At 42.8% G+C, this 25825-nt stretch overlaps 1 protein-coding gene across 5 annotated transcripts in view; it reads left to right on the forward strand.

Annotated features, from left to right (window-relative positions):
* Nucleotides 1-25825, forward strand: part of SORL1 (sortilin related receptor 1) — a 185445-nt gene that overhangs the window by 34248 nt on the left and 125372 nt on the right. For 4 of the 5 annotated variants that reach the window (XM_063784581.1, XM_016922169.4, XM_016922170.4 and 1 more), the window contains exons 4-6: nt 6224-6385; nt 8236-8303; nt 15060-15240. In XM_063784581.1, coding sequence (XP_063640651.1) covers nt 6224-6385; nt 8236-8303; nt 15060-15240 — 411 coding nt within the window. The remainder of the gene's footprint in view (nt 1-6223; nt 6386-8235; nt 8304-15059; nt 15241-25825) is intronic. The other variant, XM_063784582.1, reaches the window with a different exon arrangement.

A 25825-nucleotide genomic window follows, 5' to 3' on the forward strand; every position in this document is an offset into this window, starting at 1 on the left:
AGGCAGGCTCCATCTCCTCCTCCCCAGCTCCTCCCCTAGTGCACAGATACCTACAGGCAGGCTTCACCTCCTCCTCCCCAGCTCCTCCCCTAGTGCACAGATACCTATAGGCAGGCTTCATCTCCTCCTCCCCAGCTCCTCCCCTAGTGCACAGATGTCTATAGGCAGGCTCCATCTCTTCTTCCCCAGCTTCTTCCGTAGTACACAGATGCCTGTAGGTGGGTTCTGACTTCCTTTCTGCTTGTTGTGGGTTGTGGTGAACAACTGCTAAGGCCACAAGTCTGAAGAGTCAGAAGACAGGACAGATGATGTTTTGGACTTGGAGGAGGAGGGTTAGTGCAGGCAGAGGACTGGGGCTTTGGAAGCACTGGATCTGGAGAAGGAGCAGAGCAGGGGCCGTGGTGTTTGGGGCAAGAGCAAGAGGAAACTGGAGGGTGATTGCAGTAAGGGAGTTTAGGTGCTGCACTGTGGAATGGGGGTGACATGTTTGCAGCCCAAGTGCTGTGTACCTCCGAGTGGTGTGTCTTAGATTCTCATGGGTGGATATTCTTTGGAGTTGGTGGGGATGGAGAAGTCAGGAGAAAAAAGGCTGCCTTCTTGGAGAATTTGTTGACAGTTGGACCTCAGGCCTGGAACAGGCTGAGTGGGTTGGTGCGGGCAGCATTCTCTGTAGATAGTTTCTAATTCCCCAGAGAAGGTTGCTCCTCACCACCCCACCAGACTCTCAGGAAGGAAATGGTGACTCTTAACAGTGCTGATTGCTTCTGTTACTTTTGCCTTTGTCCCCTGGAAGGCAAATTGCCCCACCAGACCTACCACTTCCTGAGAAAAATCACACAAGGCTGGGTGCCTTGCTGTCAACAGCAGGGCGCTCTGCCTAGGCAAATCACCCAGGTGGAAATGCGAGCTGCCAAGGAGCATTTGAAATGGTCGAAATGAATGTTAGCAGCTGCTTGGAAAGGTTAAGATGTCAGGAAAGGGCAGCGTGGATGTCTAGGAACATGAGTGCCTGTGGAAGGGGAGAGAAGGTGCTAGCGCGGCATCCAGTTCCAGTCCGAAGGCTTTGCCTTGTGATGGAGATGGTGCTTGTGGGCCCATGTGAGTTTTGGGTCTATTTCTGCATTAGCCAGCAGTCCCACTTCCTTCTTGGTCTCCTGTGTGCTGCCCTGAACCATTGTGCAGTGCTGGCCACATGGCAGTTCTGCCAACATTGTGGGGCCCCTGAGATTGGTCAGACAGAATTGAAATATGTTTGGCTCTGTTATTTGCTTACTTAATAATTTTTAAAAAATAGAGACAGGGGTCTTGCTCTGCCATACATCCTGGGCACAATCATAGCTCACTGTAACCTCAAATTCCTGGGCTCAGGTATTCCTTCTGTCTCAGCCTTCCAAGTAGCTGTGACTACGGGCCAGCGCCACTGCATATCTGGGGCTTTTTAAAAAAGGCCACTGAATGTACAGTTAGGCCTCACAGCCTCAGCCTCAGCAGAAGCAAGAGCCAGTCCTGCCTTTTTCCAGGCAGAGGTTGGTCCTAGGTAAAATTTCGTTCCCACCTTCTAGAGGGATGTTCCTTCATTGCCTTCTCTGCCCTTCCTCCTCTCATTGTACTCTTGGTTTCTCCACTTGAAACTGGAGAAAGTCACTTATGCTAATAGACTGTGGATACATTCTATAGCTTAGTTTGTTTTCTTTCCAGAGGTATTTGTATTTTCAGAGGAAACACAGCTTTTAACCAAAGGAGGAAGCTCCTCTGGAATATTAAGTTACTGCAAACAGGGTTGGAGAGATTGGGGTACACAAAGGCACTCCTGAAATTGCGTAGTTTGGGAAGCACCTTGTAGGTCAGCTCTTGGTCAGTCTGTAGGTTTGGCCTCCAGTAAACTTGACAGCCAGGCAGCACAGAGACTTAAAAGCCAGGGTGAAATACTGTGTCTCCCTAACATGTACATATCTGACCCTTTGTATCACAGCATGAGGTACCATGTGCTCAAGTGATGAATGTAACCTACAAATAATAGAGCTAGGGGAATCAAATGAGGTTGGATCATAGAAGCCAAGTCTTCATGGGGTACTTAGGATTTGATATGAGCTTCAAGGATGGGTATGTGACCCCAGTAAGTAGAGGAGAGCTGGCAGGAGCCCTCAAGCAGGAGAAGGGCGTCAGCAGAGACTGCAAAGTGCCAAAATGTGGTTTCTGTGCAGGACAGCGAGGAGATTCACTTCTTGGTGGTGGAGAGTTTGTATTGAGCTGCTGTGCAATGTCAAACAGGCCCGTGTCTGAAGATGGAGATTGTCTTCTGCTTTGAGGGCTGAACAGAGCTAGGAAAGAATATTTGAGTAGGGGTGTAAATGAATAGTGTCCTTTAGGGAAATGTGTCTTCTGGCAATATTCTTGACTTCCCCTTTTAGCAGGGAAAGATTAGGGAAGAGTCTAGAAAGGGAACTATTGTGGCAGTGTAGGCATGAAGTTGCTCAGTTGCTCAATCAAACCTGGTATCACCCTCTAAGTATTTCATTTAGGCCCTGGAAGACATGAGGATGAGGAAGACCCATTGCCTGCCTCCAGTTTGTTTAGTCTCTAGTGAAGACGTGGGCCATGCCAATAGCACTGAGAGGAAAAAGGAAGGCACATATTTTGAGAAAGATTTTAAAGGAAAACAAAACAGGTTTGGTGGCTGATAGTGAGGGCCAAAGGGAAGGACTGGAGTAAAAACCCATCTCTGCTTGTGAGTAGTGGGGCTGGGAGAAGGCATAGCAGGCAGGGGACTTGGGACGTGGGGAGGGAGAATTGGGTTTTGTTGGGAAAGTTTTGAAGAACTCAAGTTTTGCGTATAGTAAAATATCTTGGCCCATCAAAAGTGGAGATGGTGAGAAGGTCAACAAAAATGGAATCTCTGTAAGAATTGAGGGTTAGACTGTAGATTTGAAAGTCATGCCATGCTTGTTCTTTTGTTTTTGAGACAGGGTCTCACTTCATCACCCAGGCTGGAGTGCAGTGGTGTGATGTCGGCTCTTTGCAACCTCTGCCTCCCAGGTTCAAGCGATTCTTGCACCTCAGCCTCCTGAGTAGCTGGAATTATAGGTGCATACCACCATGCCCAGCTAATTTTTTGTATTTTTAGTAGAGATGGGGTTTTGCCATCTTGGCCAGGCTGGTCTCGAACCCCTGACCTGAAGTGATCTGCCCACCTTGGCCTCCCAAAGTGGTGGGATTACAGGCATGAGCCACCCCGCCCGGCCCCATGCTTGTTCTTAAGGGCGGTGGTCGAAGCTTTGTGAAAGGATAAGCCAAGGTTAGCAGCAAAGGATGGAAGAAGAATGAGGTTATATGAGCGTAGGGAGTGGGGAGGACCAAGGAGCCAGCAGAGGAGAATCAAGGCTTGAGATGATCAGGGGCTGGGGATGGAGAGGTGAAATGAGAGGGTGCTGTGGATTAGGAGAAAAGGCACACAAATGAGTTAAATGGTACAAGGTAAGACCTATGAATGAAGTTCAGGAAATGTTGCCGTTTTGTTAAAAGAGCTGTTAAGGGGTGAGATGTGAACATGTGAACCAGTCAGATATTGACGTCAATGCTGCCTAGTCCTGCGTCACCTTGGGCAGTAAACTACTCTCAGTCTCAGTGTCCTCATTATTAAAAGAGTGTATAACGGTAATATCCAAAGCACTGAGTCACTGTGAACCCTGAATGAGATAGGGCATGCCAAACTTTTAGCTCAGTGCCTGGCATATAGGAAGTGCTCTTGAAAACGTTTAGCTATTACCATGGACAATAATACATCCTATGACGGGGTGCGTGATTTTTGGATTCTCCAGTGTGAGACTGCAGGAAGCCATGGAACAGATTTCTGGGGAAATCTTTTCAAATTGAGAATGCTTCCTTCCCCAATAACCTAGGTGGTTTGGGAGCAGGAAGATGGACTATGTTATTTCTGGGGAATACTTTTATGCCAGAAATTATGATGATCCTCTTAGGATCATAATTGTTTTTTATAACATTGCATTTTATTGTAGTTTTTGCTTTCAAAACATTTACTACCTTTTCCAGTTCGATTTAATGAGGCTTCTGCAGAGTTTAGAGATTTACCTGAGATGCTGGGGAGGAAACGTGAGAGAGCGAATCCACAAAATATGTCCCTGGGAAGTTTATGGTCTGGATTTGGGGAGAGAGTGCAAATGAAAAGGAGTGAGCACATCTGAAAGCAGCATGAGACAAGTGCAAAGTGCTGGTCCACACCGAGGCTGTGGCGCTGAAAGGTTTCAAAGCTGGAGATTGATCTGGGTCAGGTGGAGTCCATTCGAGAAAGTGTCCTTGGGCTTATCCTGCAGGATTGCTTGACTTCTAGGATGTCAATGACTGGCTCTGGGTAGAACTAGGTCCCTGTTGCTCTGGTTTCTGATTCATAATCTCCTGAGCCTTCCTCATTCTTCCAGGAGCAGGGACCGGCCTCCGGGTCTTGCCAGGTGTGCATGCGAGGCCTTACATCATCTGTGCTTCCCAGCCTTGTTTTCTGGTTATTTCTCTCAGGCCCTCAAGACTGTCACTGGGTGCAGTGGCTCATGCCTGTAATCCCACCACTTTAGGAGGCCAAGGCAGGCTGATGGCTTGAGCTCAGGAGTTTGAGACCAGCCTGGGCAACATGGTGAGACTCTGTTTCTTTCTTTCTTTCCTTTTTTTTTTTTTTGAGACGGAGTCTCACTCTGTCGCCCAGGCTGGAGTGTAGTGGCACGCTCTTGGCTCACTGCAAGCTCCGCCTCCCGGGTTCACGCCATTCTCCTTCCTCAGCCTCCCGAGTAGCTGGGATTACAGGCCCCCACCACCATGCCCGGCTAATTTTTCGTATTTTTAGTAGAGATGGGTTTTCACCCTGTTAGCCAGGATGGTCTCGATCTCCTGACCTCGTGATCCCCCCGCCTCAGCCTCCCAAAGTGCTGGGATTACAGCCGTGAGCCACCGCGCCCGGCGGTGAGACTCTGTTTCTACAAAAAATACAAAAACTTAGCTGGGTGTGATGGCACACACCCGTAGTTCCAACTACCTGGGAGGCTGAGGTGGGATGACCTCCTGAGCCCGGGGAGGTCAAGGCTGCACTGAGCCATGATTGTGCCACTGCACTCCAGCCTGGGCAACAGAGTGAGACCTTGTCTCAAATAAACAAGACTCTCATCAAACCCATGCTATATCTCTTTTCCCCCTTTGTGCCCAAACCCACACTGCCCTAGACGTGGAATATTCTTTCCCTGCGGGAGTCTCACCTGCCCTTCGAGGCCCACCTCTTCCATGGAATCATTTCTCATCTCTCAGCCTGGAGAGGCACTCACAGGACTCTGGTCATGGCTTCTCATTCAGCCTCACTTTCTCTTGACTGGTGGTTAGCCCTGGACATGTCTGTCTCCCATGTTAGATTTTGAGCTACTTGAGGGAAGGCATCTTGGGTTTTTGTGGCAGCTCCTGAGCGTCTGGTCTGTGGTGGGAATGCAGCACACATGTGTTAGGTTGAATTGCCTGGATCCTTCTCCCCAGGGAATTCTTTCAGCCGCAGCCACTATCCAGCCTAAATTGTTCAGATTCACTCATCCACACAGAAGCTAAGTAGGATGAGGCCCATGCTCACCAGAGCTACTTACTGCTCTGCCCCAGAGTGAGCTTGCCAGCCACAGTGGCAGCCTGGTCCCCAGAGCTGCCGGTCACCTGGCATAGCAGCAAGAAAGAGAAGCTTATCTTCTTAGATGGAAGTGATTTTAGTGCTTTTCCTGGAAAGCCATGTCCCATAGCTGCTTGGAGGATGCAGGGAGACTCAACCATCCCATCTGTGTTAGCCAATCTGAAAAGTAGGGCGTCTGTGTCCCAGATGCCAGTAACTACCCTCTGGTTGTGACTGAGTGACCCACTAGGGAGTGGGAATTGCTAATTCCATTGAAAGGAAAAAACAGAAAGGCCCACTTCATTACCTGGTTAAACAAGCCCACCTTGTAGCTTCATCCTGGTCCATCTCCAGGCCTCCTCTTTCGCTGAGCCTTGTTTGGAGTATGCCAGTGTCTTTTTATTGCCAAGAGATGGGGAGAAAGCCATTGTGGAAGCCCTGTAAGGCTGTGGTGCCTTGTTGGTGCCAGCTGGCCCCTGCACATGTGTGTACTCGTGTGGACTCGCACATGGTTTAGGGGAGTGTTGGGCAGCTCTGGACAGGGCCTGCTCTGAACTTACCTGTTTTCCCTTGCAGTACATCTTTGCAGACGCTTATGCCCAGTACCTCTGGATCACGTTTGACTTCTGCAACACTCTTCAAGGCTTTTCCATCCCATTTCGGGCAGCTGATCTCCTCCTACACAGTAAGGCCTCCAACCTTCTCTTGGGCTTCGACAGGTCCCACCCCAACAAGCAGGTAAGAGGGCTTTCGGAACCCAGTTGCATGGGGCTCCTCTAGTTTTCTCCTCTGCCTGTGTGGATTGTGTGTCCTTTGAGTGACCTTGCCTCCTGCCTCTCCCTCCTTCTCTCTCGGGCCTAGCCTTTGTAGCTACTATTTCACTTACCAGGGCTCAAGAAAAATATCTCCTCCTGGCACTCTCAGTTGGCAGCCCAGCCAGCCATCAGCACCCAGCACTTGGCAGGCCCTGTGAGTTAAACAGCATGCCCTTCTCCATGCAGTTGCACCTTTGTTAGCCCTTGGGGTAAATCGAGGCTCTGGAATTTAATCAGAGAGAGAGCCAGGTAGAGAAAGCTGGAATCTGAGCTCTTCAGGGACCGCTTGTTGAATTTCTGTTCTGCTTTCTCCATCCTCCACCTTAAACACTGCTTTTGCCTCCCATTTATTTGAAGTTACCACTAACAGTAATAGTCTTCCTTCGAGTGCGTGCGTGTGTATCATATACATGTGTGTATTTTCCTCCTTCAACCCAGGTTTGAAGGAAATCTGAGAGATGAGGAAAGAGCCTGAGTAAGATTTATATCTCAAGGTTGAAGCTTGCCAAGTCAAGGATATTAGTTTGGCAAAAATCTGTGAAACTTGTAGATCCTGTACGATTGGATTTACAGTGAGCCTTGAATGTTTTTGCTCAGAGAAACCTTGGAACGTTTTTTTGCAGGTTGTTTAACCAAAACACAGATCTGTTTACCTTTGCTTGCCTTAGGGAGTAACCTAAGTATGGGCTGGGTCAGATTACCAGCGGAGGGGGAATTATTGTTATTTTGGGTCTCCTGCTTCTTAATACATGGTTGCTAGGGCCGGAGGAACCCTCAGATTCCATCTGTGGAAGTTGAGGGGCTTTGGCAAAGATCAGCAGGTTAATTCCTCATTGCCACAGCCGTGTATTCAGTTGGTTCTCTGTGGGGCTCTGTACTTAGCTGGTGTCCTCTGCATTCATCTTTAATTATCAGGGCCCATTACTGTTGTTTTCTTCCTCTTTTTTGTGCGTGTTAAAATACTCATAACGTACAATTTGCTGTTTTGACCCTTTTAAGCATGCAGTTTAGTGATATTGAGTATATTCATATTGTTTTGCAGCCATCACCACCATCCATCTCTAGAACACTTTTCATCTTGCAAGACTGAAATGCTACACCCATTAAATAATACCTCTCTGCCCCCAGCCCCTGGCAACCACCATTCTACTTTCTGTCTCTATGCTTTTGCCTACTCTAGGTACCTCCTAAGTGGAATTATATACTATTTGTCACTTTGTGATGGACTTATTTCACTTAGCAGAATGTCCTTAAGATTAATCCATATTGTAGCATGTGTCAATTTTTTTCTTTTTAAGGCTGAATAATATTCCATTGTATGCATAGACCACATTTTGCTTATTTGCTTATCCCTCATGGACACTTGGATTGCTTCCACATTTTAGCTGTTGTGAATAATGCTGCTATCTGTGAAAGGTTTTTAAGGACACTGTTTCTTCGTTGAAAAGTGCTGAGTATAATCATCCTTTGGTTTTTACCATTACCTAGAGGCTAGTCTTGAGTGAAATATAATTTTTGGTAATCCGTAAATGGAAGGCAAGTCCTACTCATTTTTCCTTCCAGTTGCTATTGAGAGAACACATAGGTACACAGTTGCCTTTCCTTTCTTGCCCTTGTTTGCTTTTGGAGCAACTGAGCTGGCTTTGGCAGTCTCAGTGCCTGCCTTCACAGACAGCGTGTCATGGAAGGTGGGATTTCAGCGGGTGTTTGATGGTGATGCCATTCAGGTTGTATTATACATGCCTCTTGCATCATGACCACTTGTCTTTGCAGCTGTGGAAGTCAGATGACTTTGGCCAGACCTGGATCATGATTCAGGAACATGTCAAGTCCTTTTCTTGGTAAGTTGTGTCATCTAAGAAATCTTGATATATGTAACCTCCTTTCTCCAGTTCTAGCTCCTTCATGGTGGACAAACTGCCCTCCCCTGAAATGTCCAGCATTTATTCAGGAAATACATTTTTCCAGATCTGAGAATTAGAGCTGCAAGTACAATGATCTCACTGTGGGAGAGAGTTGGGGGGAGGTGAAAGTAAGGTATTTATGAGAGGAGTGGTAGAGCTTTTGCATTTTTCAATCAATCAGGGAACCCAGGGGAATCTTGAGGCCCTTGCGTGTTTGTAGAGTTTCATTTTTAGAGCATCATATTAGAAGTGGGAGTTTTTTCTCTATATAAAATTCATGCATTTCGCTGGGTGCAGTGGCTCACGCCTGTAATCCCAGCACTTTGGGAGGCTGAGGTGGGCAGATCACCTGAGCTTGGGAGTTCAAGACCAGCCTGGCCAACATGGTCAAACCCTGTCTCTACTAAAAATACAAAAATTAGCCGAGCATGGTGGTATGTGCCTATAAATCCCAGCTACTTGGGAGGCTGAGGCAAGAAAACTGCTTCAACCTGGGAGGCAGAGGTTGCAGTGAGCCGAGATCGCATCACTGCACTGCAGCCTGGGCGATACAGTGAGACTCTGTCTCAAAAAAAAAAAAAAAAAAAAAAATTCCTGCATTTGTTCATAACATTTTCTTGAATGTCTGTTAAATATAAAACCTACTAGATTCTTAAGGGTATAAGAAGTTGAATAATTTATGGATATAGTTATTAAGGAGAGGTAAGGAAAGACATTTCAGGTACGTAACACACATTGTGAAAGAGGCACAGAGGTAACAGACATAGTATGAGAAGCTAGAGAGAGGATTTATCCTTCCAGATGGGAGGATCATAAACAGCTGTGTAGGGGAGGTGGCCCTTGATCCAGGATGTGCACAACAGGTAGGATGTCCCTGTGTGGAGGTGTGGAGGACAGGAATTCCAGGCAGAGGAACAAAGTGACTTGCCAAAGGCACAGGGATGCGCCAATGTGGTGCTTGGGTAGAGAAGATGAACTCTTAATTTTGGACAGTGTATTGGGTGAAGTTTTGAAAGGGAAGTTGGTATTAGAATCTGCATTGCTTGATAAAGGAATTTGGGCTAGATTCTGAAAGCAATGAGGTACCCCTGTAGTTTTGTGAGAAGAGGAGTGAAATAAACAGGCTGTACTTCAAGAAGTACTTCTAGAAGTAAATAGTAATATACTTATCGTAATTTACTATTACAGTGATAAAGTAGTATAGGATCTTGAATTATATGAATTTGTACATGTGCAGGCAAATGTGTAGGACAGATTTCTAGGAGTGGGTATGCTGGGTCAGTGGGTTTATCTAACAGCTATCCATTCACTCACATGGATGACTGACAGATATTGCAAACTTGACCCCTCGCAAATTGACTCTTGATCTTCACCACCCCAAATCAGCTCCACCTATAATTTTTCTCATTTGCTCAGGCCAAAATCTTTGGAGTTATCATTGATTTCACATTTGTTTTATGCTTTACATTCATTCTATCAGGAAATCCTATTGGCTTCACCTTCAGTATATATCTAGAATCTTCTACTCAGGTACCACTTCTAGTGCCAGCCTCCAGTGTCATTGCTCATTAGTCTCCCAACTAGTCTTTCTGCTTTTACTCTTGTTTTTCTATCATTAATTCTCAGCATGTGGTCAGTTTGAGTCTATTCAAATAAATTAGATCATTTTGTTCCTCTGCTTTGAACCCTTTAATGCTTCATCATTTCTCTCAGATTAAATGTCAGATACCTTCTTACCACAGGGAACAGGATATTTGCAATTGCTGTTTTCTCTGCCTAAAATGCTGTTACCAAAGATATACTTACTGCTTACTCCCTTACCTCATTCCAGTCTTTGCTCAAATAACATCTTCTAAATGAAGCCCAACTCATTTATGCCCACCTTAGGATCCTATTTAAAATTGCACCTGGCCAAGTGCGGTGGCTCATGCCTGTAATCCCAGCACCTTGGGAGGCCGAGGTGGGTGGACCATCTGAGGTCAGGAGTTTGAGACCAGCCTGGCCAACATGATGAAACCCCATCTCCACTAAAAACACAAAAAGTAGCCGGGCATGGTGGCGGGCGCCTGTAGTCCCAGCTACTCGGGAGGCTGAGGCAGGAGAATCGCTTGAACCCGGTAGGTGGAGGTTGCAGTGAGCTGAGATTGCGTCACTGCACTCCAGCCTGCGCGACAGACCAAGACACTGTCTCAATAAATAAATAAATAAATAATAACTGTCTCAGTGAATGAATGAATGAATGAATAAAAATAAAATTGCACCTACTCCCCCATTACTCCCAATCTCCTGTACTGTGTTCTGTTCTGTTTTGCAGAGCACTTTACCACATTCTAATATACTATTATTATGCTTATTATTTGTCTTTCTCCCTTCAATAGAATGAAAGCTTCCCAAGGGCAAGGACTTTTGTAAGTTTTGTGCACTGATATATCCACAGTGAATAAATCCTTAAAATTGTAACTTTAGTAGAGAGTGCCAGATTTGATATAGAAAGTGTCAAATTTGCACTCATCTCAACAATATAGAATAGTGTCTCCCTCCACAGCCAATGTGTTAGGGAAGAAATATTATCTCTGTGGTTTAATTTGCATTTTCCTTATTATGAGTTAGAACATCTTTTAATCTGCTTAAGGGTCATTTTTTTTTTTTGAGACGGAGTCTTGCTCTGTTGCCCAGGCTGGAGTGCAGTGGCGTGATCTTGGCTCACTGCAACCTCCGTCTCCAGGGTTCAAGCAATTCTCTGCCTCAGCCGACTGAGTAGCTGGGATTACAAGTGCCTGCCACCACGCCTGGCTAATTTTATTTATTTTTATTTTATATTTTTTAGTGAGAGTCTCACTCTGTTACCCAGGCTGGAGTGCAGTGACACTATCATAGCTTACAGCAGCTTCAAACTCTTGGGCTCAAGTGATCCTCCCACCTCAGCCTCTCAAGCAGCTAGGACTACAGGCATGTGCAGCCATGCCTAGCTAATTTTTACATTTTTTTGTAGAAAGGAGGTCTCCCTATGTTTCCCAGGCTGATCTCAAACACCTGGCCTCAAGCAATCCTCCCACCTTGGCCTTCCAAAGTGCTGGGATTATGGTTTGTTTTATTTATTTGTTTGTTTGTCTGTTTAAGTATGACCAGGCTGGAGTGTAGTAGCATGATCTTGGCTCACAGCAACCTCTGCCTCCCGGATTCAAGTGATTCTCCTGTCTCAGTCTCCCGAGAAGCTGGGATTACAGGCACCCACCACCATGCCTGGCTAATTTTTGTATTTTTAGTAGATATGAAGTTTCACCATGTTGGCCAGGCTGGTCTCAAACTCCCAACCTTAGGTGATCCACCCACCTTGGCCTCCCAAAGTGCTGAGATTACAGGTGTGAGCCACCGTGCCTGATCTCATGCCTGTTTTCTATTTGATTATTAGTCTTTTCATTGTTGGTTTCAAGGAGCTCTTTATATATTCGAGATTAGCCCTTTGGCTGTGATATGAGATAGATCGTATGTGTGTGTATTTATATTTCTATCTCCTAGTTTTTCATTTGTTTTTAGACTTTTACTTGTAATTTTAGTCCTCATTAAGTGTAATGGTCCCAGAAGATGTAGATACTGCCTTTGTTTCTTTTAGTTCTCCATGTAAAGTGAAATGTCTTTTAGTTGGTATTGCTTCCTTAGTAATAGAGGTAAAGATGGAGCTGGTATGTTGAGGAGCCTTACAGCTGACCATCATCAGACACCCATAGATTATGTTTCCACAGAGGGTAGCTGTTTCTGACCCTTTTGTTATTTTCCTTGAGCAAAAGTTGTGGGATCTTAGTGAAATTATAACCACAGTCTCATCCAAGGACACCCTCTGCTCAAGGAGAACCATTAGAACTTTCTTCTGCTTTATTTGAATTTTAAGGGGAAAAATTGTTCTTTTATCTGCTTAAGAAACTATAAATTAAGAGGGCAAACCAGCAGAATTACTAGATAAGGGAACATACAATTTAGAAATTTTAAGTTCTAAAATCATATTGTACCTTCTGCCTCTGTGTAGATATACAGATATCCTGGGAGAAAGGACTGGTTTATCTCACTGAAGCTAATGACATGTCGGTTAGGGGATTTTAGGCTATTTGTGGGATTTCTCCCTCTAGGTTTCCCCATAATAAGTGAAAGTGTAATCTAGTCTCTCAGAATAATGATATACATTTGTTCAACAATGCTTGGCAAGTTGGGAGCAGCAGGAGTGGGAAAGCTAAAAATTTACATGGTCCGGAGCTTGAGATTGGCAAGACAGAACAGTGGAAGACCTGGAGGGGGCTGAGGGGACTCAAAGATACCCTGTGGAGCATCATTGAGGGATTTCAGGTGAGGCCAGGTGAGGCTGGTGACTGCTCAGAGATAGAGCAAGGATTGGAATTTCTCAATGAGGACAAAGACAATAGAAAGTAGGTGTCAGTGAGCGTAAGACATTGGAAGTCTAAGTGATTGCAAAGTATGAGAACTTGTAGGTGGAGCAGCTTGCAGAAATGGGAGGTCCAAATATGGATTACGGAAGAAAATTGGGATGAAAGTCACAGTTCTTTCTATCTCTAGGTGTTGGCTGCTGCTTTTGGCTAGGAAGGAATAATAGAGGTGAGCTGGGTCTCAAAATAGCTCAATAGAGGTTCCTTCCTCTCTGCTGTTTTAAAAATACCAAGCAGCCTCATTTTAATTTGCATATCCTCTGGCTAGAGGAAGTACTTTAATCAGTACTTCTAATTGTGGAAAAGAAGAGAACATGCCACCACCCGCCCACACATGCACACAGAGGATCTGATAATGAAGAATAGTGTTCTCCCACACTAGGACCAAAGCTGCTGGTTTCTCCGTTGCCCTAAGAATCCAGATTGTAGGGCAAAACTCAAGTCTTGCTCCCATTGTAAAAAGAAGCTCTTTTTTCTTTGTTTTTTCAAGACAGGGTATTGCTCTGTTGCCCAGGCTGGAGTGCAGTGGCACAATCATGGCTCACCCAGCCTCAAACTTCCAGGCTTCAATCCACCCACCTCAGCCTCCTGAGTAGCTGGGGCTACAGGTGTACGCCAGCATACCTGGCTAATTTTTTTAAATTTATTTTTTGTAGAGGTGGAGTCTCACTATGTTGCCCAGGCTGGTCTTGAACTCTTGGGTTCAAATGGTCCCCCTCCCTAGCCTGGCGTCAGCCTCCCAAAGTGTTGGGATTACAGGTGTGACCCACTACATCTGGCAAAAGAGGTTCTTGTTTTTCTGTTTCTTATTTTCCTTTTTGGGAGGGGTGGGGGGAATATGCTCTTGACAGTATATCTCTGAAGGAATTTGACACGATTACCTTCATTATTCTGAGAGCCATCATGCATATGGGATTGTATAAGGGCAGTTACCTAACTGAGGCCTTCTGCTTTTCCTTGAGTCATCACTCTGTATTCTCACTACAAGACTATCTTCCCGACTTTACCATTTATTTTTTCCATTTGCTGAATGGTTCCCATGGCCTTGGTGTTCTTGAGAATGTTAGGAGACCTGGAGCAGATAAGTTGTCCTCTGAGCTGCTGTGTGGGGATTCTTGGGGGATCACTGGCTCAGAAGTTCTTCTCCAAGGTAGTTTGGCCTGGTCATTCTATGTTTTCATTTTGGATTAGCTTCTTGAATTGCCCCACAGATCCAATGCAGAAAGTATCTCTTCAGCTAGGAATACTATAGGGTAAAATGAAATCTAAGACATGGCCTTCCGAGGCATCTATACTGTGTCTAGGAAGCTCAGACAAATACATAATGGTGAACAATAAAATACAGTGTCTAAGAGGCATTACTGCATAAAGGAATAAGACTGATTCTAAAAAATCACCCAACTAAAGGGGTTTTATACCTTTGTTTGGAGTTCAAACTCATGTAAAAGGCTTGGAATTGGATGCTGCAGAGGGATGTTATTGCTAGTGTTGGGAGAAGAGAGGACAGCACTGAGGAAGGCTTCCTGGAAGATGAAGACTTGAACTTGATGACAGAGGAGAGTAGGAATTGGATGGAGGGATCAGAGTGCGTGCAGAGGGCATCTCCTCACGAGAGTGTGGTGTTTGCAAAAGCACAGTGGGAGAAAGGTGCCCTCCCTTTCTGAAGGACATCAAGGAGATCAGTATGTTTGAGAAAGAGTTTGTGGAAGAGCCTCATGGGAGATGAAATGCACAGGCAGCTCCAGATTGCCTAGATCCATGACATTGGTAGGGGACAGGGCAGAGACAGGGCAGCGTCACTTGGAAGGATCAGGCTCAGAGGTTCATGGTGTGGTTTCTCCAGTAATGTTCTTCAGAGGATGTAGCACCTTGGGAAAACTCTCCTTCATTCCTCTGAGATTCATAACTTTAGACCAGAAACTTGCTTATAGCTTCAAGCAGTCCCTTGCTTATTAATTTTGAAACATTTTATCTTGTACTACTACTTTTTGCTCTTCCTAAGCAGGGCAGGGTTGCCTTGAGCTAAACCCAGGATGCTTTGAAAACAACATAAAACACCTTACAAATGGCAATTTGTCCCCTCTATCCTGAGTCAAGGAGTAACCAAAGGGATATGTTTGAGGCACAGAGAGTATGATCTGTGGGTCACACCATGGTAGGCCTAAACTCTAGTTGATTATCCTCATTGCAAAACTTCCATGCCTCTAGTAATTAAATGTGCAAATGATAACAACCTTTTTTTTTTTTTTTCTGCCAGGGGAATTGATCCCTATGACAAACCAAATACCATCTACATTGAACGACATGAACCCTCTGGCTACTCCACTGTTTTCCGAAGTACAGATTTCTTCCAGTCCCGGGAAAACCAGGAAGTGATCCTTGAGGAAGTGAGAGATTTTCAGCTTCGGGACAAGTACATGTTTGCTACAAAGGTGGTGGTAAGTTGAATGTACTAAAGAATAAACTACTTTTGAGTTTCCTTTGTGAAGTTTGGCATTCTGTGATTAAACAGGTGAGTTTGCATACACGGGAATTGGAAGGATGTGCTTGGGACAGATTGACTGAAGGAATCTCAACATTGACAACATTGACGAACATTCCCAAAGGGCTTGGCAGGTGCTAGGAAGTCAGAGGAGTGGAGAGGCCTAGGACAAACACTCAAAGTGGCTCTAGGCTCTAGGAATTTGGTTGTTTCCTGGTAGCCAAGCATCCTTGACAAAGACGTATTTCTTTGAAATCCCAATGAAAAGAACAAAGAATGGAGGGGGGAGGGTGGCTCAGTGGCTTCTTTCCTTTAATCCCACTGCCTGATTTCCTTTAAACTTAGGCTGATTTCTTTGAGATTTTTCAACACATGTTAATTTACATGGCTAATAGGATGTGTAGTCATTGGCTAGTGGGAGTTAATGCTCTAAGAAAAGCAGTAATTAAGCTTCCAGCTGTCAGTAAGTAGCTTAACTCTCAGCCTTTGGGAAAATCTTCCCCTTGATTTGATGTGTTGGAGCCAGATGCCGAAATGGTGGGCTTGCTCATTCAAAACCAGAGTTGATTACTTAACAGGACTTGTCTTGAAATTGTATCGAGTTCAGTCTTTATCACCCTGGTTGTAAAGGAAAAAACCAGGCCCAGTCAAGGGCAGGTGGGGCTCTTATTTCTGGGAGGCTACTAGCTTGCTTTCCTGATGGTGCCCTTCCCTTGTTGACTCAGGGTCTGTTGAAGGCCTTTGCTAACTGGGAGGTTGCTCTGTTGTCTTTCACTGTTAACCTTAGAGACTGAAATCAGACGTAATGTTTTCCTTCAGGTTCTCATTTACTTCTATAATTGGTAGCAGGCCAGGTGGAAGTAGGTCAACCTTCTTAGTAGGATTTTAGGGTCAAGAGAGGATCTCCCCAGCAGGAAAAGCAGGGAGTAAGGACAGAATGAGAAGAGAGATGTGGGTGGCTAAAGGCTAGAGGCATTTCCAGTTACATACCTTGCAAAATGTTCTGAAAAACCATTAGCCTATGGCAGTTTTTCTTGTCAGGCCATTTGCATTGACCCATAGACATTGGTTCAGTGCCTTCCTGCCTTGACTGTTTCTTTCTTTATCTTTCTCTTAAACACACATGCACAAATATGTACAGCAGCCCAGAAACATAAGCATCCTTGAATGGCCTTGGGCAGGGATGGGGTGATGGGAACACACAGATGAGAAATCAGGCCCAAGCACTGGTGCCTTGTGACATCAGTTGGACAGTCTTGAGTTTTCAGTATGGTCTAAAACCTTGTCTTCAGTTCTCCAGGGTTTATAGGCCTTTTCTGCCTTAGTGCCTTGGGCCTGGAGTTATTGTGTGATTTTAATTCTGAACTCTAAAACACATTGACTGACTGCCTGGTTTGTCCTCCTTTTTGCGTGAACCAGGGCAGGATGGATAGCTGTTGTGCATTTCTCTTAACTGGGTTATTTCTAGGTGTCACGGTCGAGAGTTTAAGTTATATCCCAGCTGGGCCGGGCATGGTGGCTCATGCCTGTAATCCCAGCACTTTGGGAGTCTGAGGTGGGTGGATCACTTGAGGTCAGTAGTTCGAGATGAGCCTGGTCAACATGGTGAAACCCCGTCTCTACTAAAAATACAAAAATTAGTCTGGTGTGGTGGCACATGCTTGTAATCCCAGCTACTCGGAAGGCCGAGGCAGGAGAATTGCTTGAATTCGGGAGGTGGAGGTTGCAGTGAGCCAAGATCATGCCATTGCACTCCAATCTGAACAACAGAGCAAGACTCTGTCTCAAAAAAAAAAAAAAAAAAGTTATATTCTAGCTGGAGCTTTCTGTGCCCTCCATTCCAGTCTAACAGCTATGTCTGTTCTCCAGATGTATCTGATTTACAGACTGCCTGTGGTGAGTTTTTAATTAAACCTGGCCAGTGGTAAGATTAGGGGTCATGTTTGTTTTGATCTCACTGATACAGTACCCAGTGCCTTGCGCTATGTTTGATACGCAGCAGATGCGCAATAGAGTTGAATAAATGCCATGTTTGCCCACCTAATTTAAAAAGTAGTCAATTTTTAGAAATTTGGTGGGAGAGGTATTAAATTTTTGGTACTTTTATAGGCAATTCTTAACTCTCTGTATGGCTGATTTATTTATATGCTGTTGGTGGCAAAATTGTAGTTATGAGCTGGCTCCTCCTTCTGCACGTGGATGAGCCACCAGATTCCAGGGTCAGTAGTGTTAGCGAGAGGATGTCGGTAAGATGAGTTAGGCCACCACTGAGAGGTGTTTCCCAAATTGTGGTCTTAGGAGTACCCACGTCAGCATCAGGCAAGGACAGTTGTTACAAGTGCAGACTGCAGGGCTCAAATGCACTTTTCCCCAGATCATCCCAAGGTTGTCTAACAATCACCAGTTTGACAAACTCTGCCCTGAGCCTTCTACAGGCAGATGCTTCAAATGACAGAGTTGTACTACTGTCTAGGGAATATTTCTCAAGGGATGGATTGGTGGGAAAAGAAACACAAGTGGCTGTGGATAGCACATAAAATATGTGCTTTCCTCCTTTTTATTACATCAGACTGCTAAACCACAAGGATAAACAAAGTTGGCCTTGGTCAGATAATCCCTTCCCAGTAGGAGTGTTGAAACCTGCAAGTGTAACTTTTTATCTGGGGTCTGCCTAGCTCTAAGGCTGCCTGAGCTTGGGAAATTCCAGCTGGCTTTAGTGTTAAATGAATTCAAATCAAATTGGGAAAATCAAAGAACTGATTTTAAAGCTACAGAAAGCTGGTTTTGCATGATTAACTCTTTTGCTTCCTTCCAGCACCATGAATGATTACAGTCCTTTGCAAGCTACTGTTTCAGCCCCTTGGCTTCTGGACTGGAGCTGGTGTCCAGGTCTTCAGAACCTCCTGGTACCCTGTTGGCCTCGCTCTGGCTTTGTAATATGCTTTGTATTTTTTGCCCTTAAGTTGCCTTGTTTAATTTTTATTCCTTGCTTTTTGACATAAAGTTCACTTATTTGTTTTCATAGTCTACATCAAAATGATAGGGCCATTAAAGAAACAGTGAGGTTCCTCTGTGATTTGTTAATTTGGTAATATACAACTGTTAGGCTCTTTCAGTAGATAACAGTAATTGCTGAAAAGCTTGAGGTGGGTCAGGGTTAGCTACTCCCCTACAACCTCACAACCTCATAACCTCACTACCAGATTAAGATTATCATGCAAGCCAGGCCCAGATATTTCTTGCACAAATGTGTATCAGTAAGCAAAGACATGATCTGTGGACTTGAAGTCTCTTCTGTGACCTTACAGATGATGCAGCCACCCACGCCTTGCATGCTGCAGACGCTGTGTTCTAGAGTGGATGCTAGGAAACTGTGGCCCACCACCTGTTTTTGTAAATGAAGTTTTACTGGGACACAGCCATGCTCATTGCTTATTTGTGGTCTAAGGTTGCTTTCATGCCCAGTGGTAGAGTTGCATAGGTACCTATACAGAGGCAGTATGGCTCCAAAAGCCTAAAATATCTATTATCTGGACCTTTACAGATAGTTGTCTGACTTCCTGTAGTTGCTGACTATGCTGATAGTTGTCTGTTACCCCTTCAGTTGGCATCAGGTAACTGGAATCACAATGTCTTGACAGGTCCCAGGCATTATCCAGAAAAGTATAGGTTATGGGCCTCTCTAAATTGTTATGCCCTGTTAATGACAGGATGGTATCTTTAGAATATTATGCCCAATTCAAGTATTTTGATGTCACACCAATCTCCCAAGTGAGGGTCCATGTGTATTTTCATGATTCTGACTAAGCAACCACGAATTTCACTATTGAAAACCAATTTTCAACCTTAAGCTAATTTACTCTCTAATGTTGATCAGAGGTAACAGAACAGTTTAGTAACTGCTACAGGGTGTTGTGGTCTTCTAGATGAGAAATCAGCTGACAAAACTGTGTTGTGAATTATAGGATAACTGACCCAAACCAAACTACTTATAAATTATTTTAACTATGTTACTTAAATGTATAAGCACCCAATGCTTATAACTCTCATACCTGATCAATAAAACCCAGATATTTACAGATTAAAAATAAAACTATAATAACAATACATTTAAAATTAATATTTGTTACAACTGTGTTGAGATACAATTCACATTCTGCAGAATTTACCCTTTTTAAGTGTGCAATTTAGTGGTTTTTAGTTTATTCATAAGGTTATACAATGATCATCATTACCTAATTCCAAATATTTTTATCACCTCAGAAAGAAACCACATACCCATTACCATTACTTCCTTCTCCTCCCTGATGCTGGTAACCACTAACCTAGTATCTTTATGGCTTTTTCTATTTTGGGCATTTTATGTAATGGAAATCGTACAATTTGTGACTTTATTAGTCCATTTTCATACTGGTATGATGAAATGCCTGACACTGGGTTATTTATAAAGAAAAAGAGGTTTAATAGACTCACAGTTCCACATGGCTGGAGAGGCCTCACAATCAAGGCGGAAGGTGAAGGAGGAGCAAAGGCATGGCTTACATGGCGGCAGGCAAGAGAGCGTGTGCAGGGGAACTGCCCTTTATAAAACCATCAGATTTTGTGAGACTTATTCATTATCATGAGAGCAGCACAGGAAAACCCGCCCCCATGATTCAGTTACCTCCCACCAGGTCCCTCCCATGACACGTGGGGATTATGGGAGCTACAATTCAAGATGAGATTTGGGTGGGGACACAGCCAAACCATATCAGTGACCTTTTGTGACTGGTTTCTTTCACTGTATAATGTTTTCAAGTTTCATTTATATTGTAGCATGTATCATTACTTTAACCATTTTTAATGGCTGACTAGTATTGTAATGAATATAACACATTTTATTTATCCATCTATTAGTTGGTGGCCATTTGGCTTGTGCCTACTATTTTACTGTTACAAACAGTGCTGCTGTGAATGTTCGTATGCACGTTTGTGTGTGAACTTATGTTTTAATTCTGTTAATTTATACCTGGGAGCGTAACTACTGGGTCATGTGACAATTCTTTTTTTTTTTTTTTTTTTTTGAGATGGAGTCTCACTCTGTCGCTCAGGCTGGAGTGCAGTGGTGCGATCTCGGCTCACTGCAAGCTCCGCCTCCCGGGTTCATGCCATTCTCCTGTCTCAGCCTCCTGAGTAGCTGGGACTACAGGTGCCCGCTGCCACACCCGGCTAATTTTTTGTATTTTTTAGTAGAGACAGGGTTTCACTGTGTTAGCCAGGATGGTCTCGATCTCCTAACCTTGTGATCCACCCACCTTGGACTCCCAAAATGCTGGGATTACAGGCGTGAGCCACCATGCCTGGCCGACAATTCTATGTTTAACTTTTCGAGAATGGGTCAAGTGGTTTTCCAAAACTATTGTACCATTTTATATTCCCACCAGAAATGTATTAGGGTGTAGTTTTCCCATATCCTTGTCAACATGTGCTACTGTTTTTTGGATGATAGCCATCCCAGTTAAGTGTGAAGTGGTATCTCATGGTTTTCATTTGAATTCCTGATGGCTAAGGATGTTGAACATCTTTTCACGTGGCTGTTGGCCATTTGTATGTCTTTCTTGGATGGATGTCTATTCAAGTCCTTTGTCCGTTTTTAAATTGGGTTCTTTTTTGTTGTTGAGTTATAATAGTTCTTTATTCTATATATTCTTTATATACAAGTTATATGATTTGCAAATCTTTTCTGCCATTCCGTGGTTTATCTTTTTACTTTTTTCTTTTTCAGCACTGATGTTTTTATTTTTATTTAATTTTTTTGAGTCGGGGGTCTTCCTCTGTCACCCGGGCTGGAGTACAGCGGAGCGATCGTGGCTCACTGCAGCCGTGATCTTCGTGTGCTCAAGGAATCCTCCTACCTCAGCCTCCCAAGTAGCTGGGACCACAGGCATGTGCCACCATACCTGTTAATTTTTTTATTTTTTGTAGAGACAGGGTTTCATCATGTTGCCCAGGCTGGTCTCAAACTCCTGGGCTCAAGCAGTCCTCCCACCTTGGCCTCCGAAAGTGTTGGGATTGCAGGCACGAGCCACCATGCCCAGCCGTGTTTTTAATTTTGATGAAGTTCAGTTTATCAATTTTTTTTTGTTGCCTGTGCTATTGTTATATCCAAGAAACTATTGCCTAATCTGAGGTCATGAAGATACACTTCCCTTTCCTTTAAGAGTTATGTAGTTTTAGTTCTTACAGTCTATGATTCATTTTCAATTAATTTTTGTATCTAGTGTGCAATAGTTATTTACCTTCATTCTTTTGCATGTGGATAACCAGTTGTCCCACCACCATTTGTTGAAAAGGCTATACTTTTTCCTCGGCACCTTGGTTGGAAATTATTTTCTCATAAATATGAGAATTTATTTCTGGACTCCTTCTCTCTTTTTTTTTGAGACAGTTTTGCTGTCACCTAGGCTGGAATATAGTGGCATGGTCATGGCTCACTGCAGCTTTGAACTTCCAGTCTCAGTGGTCCTCCCGCCCCAGCCTCCTGAGTAGCTGCAACTGCAGGCATGCACCACTGTGCCTGGCTAGGTTTTTGAAGAGACAGGGTCTCACTATGTTGCCCAGGCCACTGCGCCTGGCCTGTTTCTGGACTCTTAATTCTATTCCATTAATCTATATATCTATCCCTATGCCAGCATCACACTGTCTTGATTACTGTAGTTCTCTAATAAGTTTTGAATTTGGAAAATTTGAACTCTCCAACTTTGTTCTTTTTCAAGATTGTATTGGCTATTCTGGGTTCCTTGCATTTCCATGTGTATTTTAAGATCAGCTTGTCAATTTTTTGCCAAAACAAAACAAAACAAAAACCACAGATAGGATTTTGATAGAGATTGATCTACAGATTCAACACAATTTGGAGAGTGTTATCATCTTAATATATCGTGCCTTCCAATGCATGGCATAGGATATTCTTCCATTTATTTAGGTTTTCTTTAATTTCTTTCAACTGGGTTTTCTGGTTTTCAGTGTACAAGTCCCGGACTTCTTTAGTTAAAAATTTTTTCCTGGCCGGGTGCGGTGGCTCATGCCTGTAATATCAGCACTTTGGGAGGCTGAGGTGGGCGGATCACGAGGCCAGGAGTTCGAGACCAGCCTGGCCAATATGGCGAAACCCCGTCTCTACTAAAAATACAAAAATTAGCTGGGCGTGGTGGAGCACACCTGTAGTCCTAGCTACTCGGGAGACTGAGGCCGAAGAATCGCTTGAACCTGGGAGGTGGAGATTGCAGTGAGCTGAGATCGTGCCACTGCACTCCAGCCTGGGCGACAGAGCAAGACTCTGTCTCAAAAAAAAAAAAAAATTTCTTAAGTATTCTTTTTGGCTCCATTGTAAATGGTTCTTTTCTAAATTTCATTTTCAGATTGTTCATTGCTAATATATAGAAACATGATTGATTTTTGTATTATTGATCTTATATTCTACAACCTTGCTGAACTTTATTAGTTCTAACTGTTTTGGTGTGTGGATTCCTTAGGATTTTCTGTTTACAAGATGATGTTGTCTGCTAAAAGAGACAACATCATCCTTTAATTCTTCCTTTTCAGTCTGGAGGCCTTTTATTTATTTATTTTTTTGCCCAACTGCCTTGGCTAGAACCTCTAGTAAAATGTTGACTAGGAGTGGAGAGAGTAGGCGTCCTTGTCTTATTCCTGATCTTAGGGGAAATGCATTCAGTCTTATTAAGTATGATTTTTAACTGTGAGGTTTTTCTAGATGTCCTTTATCAATTTGAGGAAGGTTCCCTTCTATTCCTGGGTTGTTGAGTGTTTTTATCATGAAAAAATCTGGGATTTTGTCAGTGCTTTTTCTGTGTCAGTTGCGATGATCATATGTTTCTTTTTTTTCCTCCTTTAGTCTATTAACATTGAATATTACACTGATGGATCTTTCTCATATGTTAAACCAATGCACATTTTTGGAATGAATCCCACATGCTCTTGGTTTATAATCATTTTTATCCTTTAATTTGTTTGGCAGAATTTACCATCTTTGTGGGAAGTTTTCTGGATACTAATTCAATCTTTTCAGTTTTTAAAATTTCTCTTTGGTTCAGTTTTAGCAGTTTGTATCTTTCTAGTAATTTGTTCATTTATTCTAGGTTATTTAATTTTTAATTATTCATAGTGTTCACACTAATCTTTTTTTTTATTTCTGTGAGGTTGTTAATGATGTTTCTTATTTATTTCCTAATTTTAGTAATTTGAGTCTTTTTTTCTTGGTAAGTCTAGCTTGTAGTCTAGTTTATTAAACGTTGTTAATCTTTTCAAAGAATCAATGTATTATTTGAGTAATTTTCTTTATTATTTTTCTCTTCTCTATTTCATTTATTCCTACTGTAATCTTTATATTTCTTTCATTCTGCTTGCTTTGGGCTTAGTTTGCCCTTATGTTTCTATGTTCTTAAGGTGGATAGTCAGGTTATTGATTTGATATTTTTCTTCTTTTTTTATATAAGTGATTACAGGTATACATTTTCCTCTAATCACTGCTTTAGCTGCATTTCATATGCTTATGTTTTCATTTTCATTCATCTTAAAGTATTTTCTAATGACTCTTGTGATTCCTTTTGACTCATTGATGATTTTTGAATGTGTTGTTTAATTTCAATATATTTGTGAATTTCGTTCTCTTTTTGGTTTCTCATTTTATTCTATTATGATCACAGAATGTACTTTATATGGTTTCAGTTCTTTTTAAATGTATTGGGGCTTATTTTAATACTTAACATCTGTTATCCTTGAGAATGTGGCTGAATATGTGGAATGAAACATGTGCTTTGAGAAGAATGTGTATTCTGCTGTTGTTGGGTATTATGTTCTATAAATGTTTATTAAATCTACTTGGCTGATGGTGATGTTCAGTTTATCTTTTTCCTTTTCTGCCTTGTTCTATATTGAAGGTGGGAAAATCTTCAACTGTTGAAATCTTTAAGTATTATCATCTTGATTATTTATTTCTCCCTTCAATTCTGGCAGTTTTCCCTCATGTGCTTTGGAGTTCTGTTGTTAGGTGCATATATGTTTATGATTGTTAATTCTTCTAGATTGACACTTTTGTCATTATTAAATGTCCTTCCTTGTCTCTAGTAACTATTTTTTGTCTTAAATTCTATTTTGCCTATTATTATAGCTATTCTTTTCTTCTGGGTACAGTAAACATGGTGTATTAGTCCGTTTTCATGCTGCTGATAAAGACATACCCAACACTGGGCAATTTACAAAAAAGGTTTATAATGGACTTACAGTTCCACGTGGCTGGGAAGCCTCACAATCATGGTGGAAGGCAAGCAGGAGCAAGTCATGTCTTACATGGATGGCAGCAGGCAAAGAGAGCTCATGCAGGGAAACTCCTCCTTTTTAAAACCATCAGATCTCATGAGACTTATTCACTATCAGGAGAACAGTGATAACACTATCATGGAAAAGACCTGCCCCCATGGTTCAATTACCTCCCACCTGGTCCCTCCCATGACATGTGGGAATTCAAGATGAGATTTGGGTGGGGACACAGCCAAACCATATCACATGGCATATCATTTTTTCATCCTTGTAGTTTCAATCTATTTGTATCTTTGAATCCTTGTAAATAGCATATGGTTGTGTCAGGTCTTTTATGCATTCTTTTAATTTCTGCCTTTTGATTAGGATGTTTAATTTACTTACATTTAGTGTAATTACTGAAAGGTAGACTACATATCTGCTATTTTGCTGTTTGCTTTCTATATTCCTGATAAATTTTTTTTGGATCCTTTATTACTTCATTACTGCCTTTTTTTGTATTAAATACAGATTTTCTAGGGTGACATTTAAATTCCCTTGTACCTTCTTTCACTAAATTTTTCCCAGGTGTTTTCTTAATCTGTGCTTTGGGGATTACAATAAATATCTTAATTTATGAAATCTAATTTGGATTAATAACAATGTAACTTCAGTAGTGTACAAAATCTTTGTCATTATATAGCTTTATTGTGTCCCTGCTTTTGTGCTATTATTGTTTCATCTTTATACTCTTTAAGCCCATCAGCACAGTTTTAGTCTAATTGAGGACTCCTTAGATGAGTCATTTTTCTTTTGCTGCTTTCCAAGGTTCTTTATCTTTGGCTTTCAGCAGTTTTACTGTGGTGTGTCTGGGTATGGGTCTCTGAGTTTATCCTTTTAGGAATTCATTGAGCTTACTGGATTTATGTTTTTCATCAAATTCGGGGAGTTTTGGGTCATTATTTCTTCAAATATTCTTTCTCCTTTATTCTCTCATCTCATCAGTGACTTCGGTAATGTGTATGTCAGGACACTTGATGGTGTTTCCTGGGTCTTTTAGGCTGTTTATTTTTAACATTCTTTTTTGTTGTTGTTGTCAGACTGAGACATCACAATTGACATGTCTTAAAGTTCACTGCTTTTTTATTTTCCCGGTTCAAATCTTCTGTTGAACCCCTCTACTAAATTTTTCTTTTGATTTATTATACTTTTCAACTCCCAAATTTCTATTTACTGGTTTTTAA

The sequence above is a fragment of the Pan troglodytes genome, chromosome 9, assembly GCF_028858775.2.
Source record: "Pan troglodytes isolate AG18354 chromosome 9, NHGRI_mPanTro3-v2.0_pri, whole genome shotgun sequence".
Taxonomy (NCBI): domain Eukaryota; kingdom Metazoa; phylum Chordata; class Mammalia; order Primates; family Hominidae; genus Pan; species Pan troglodytes.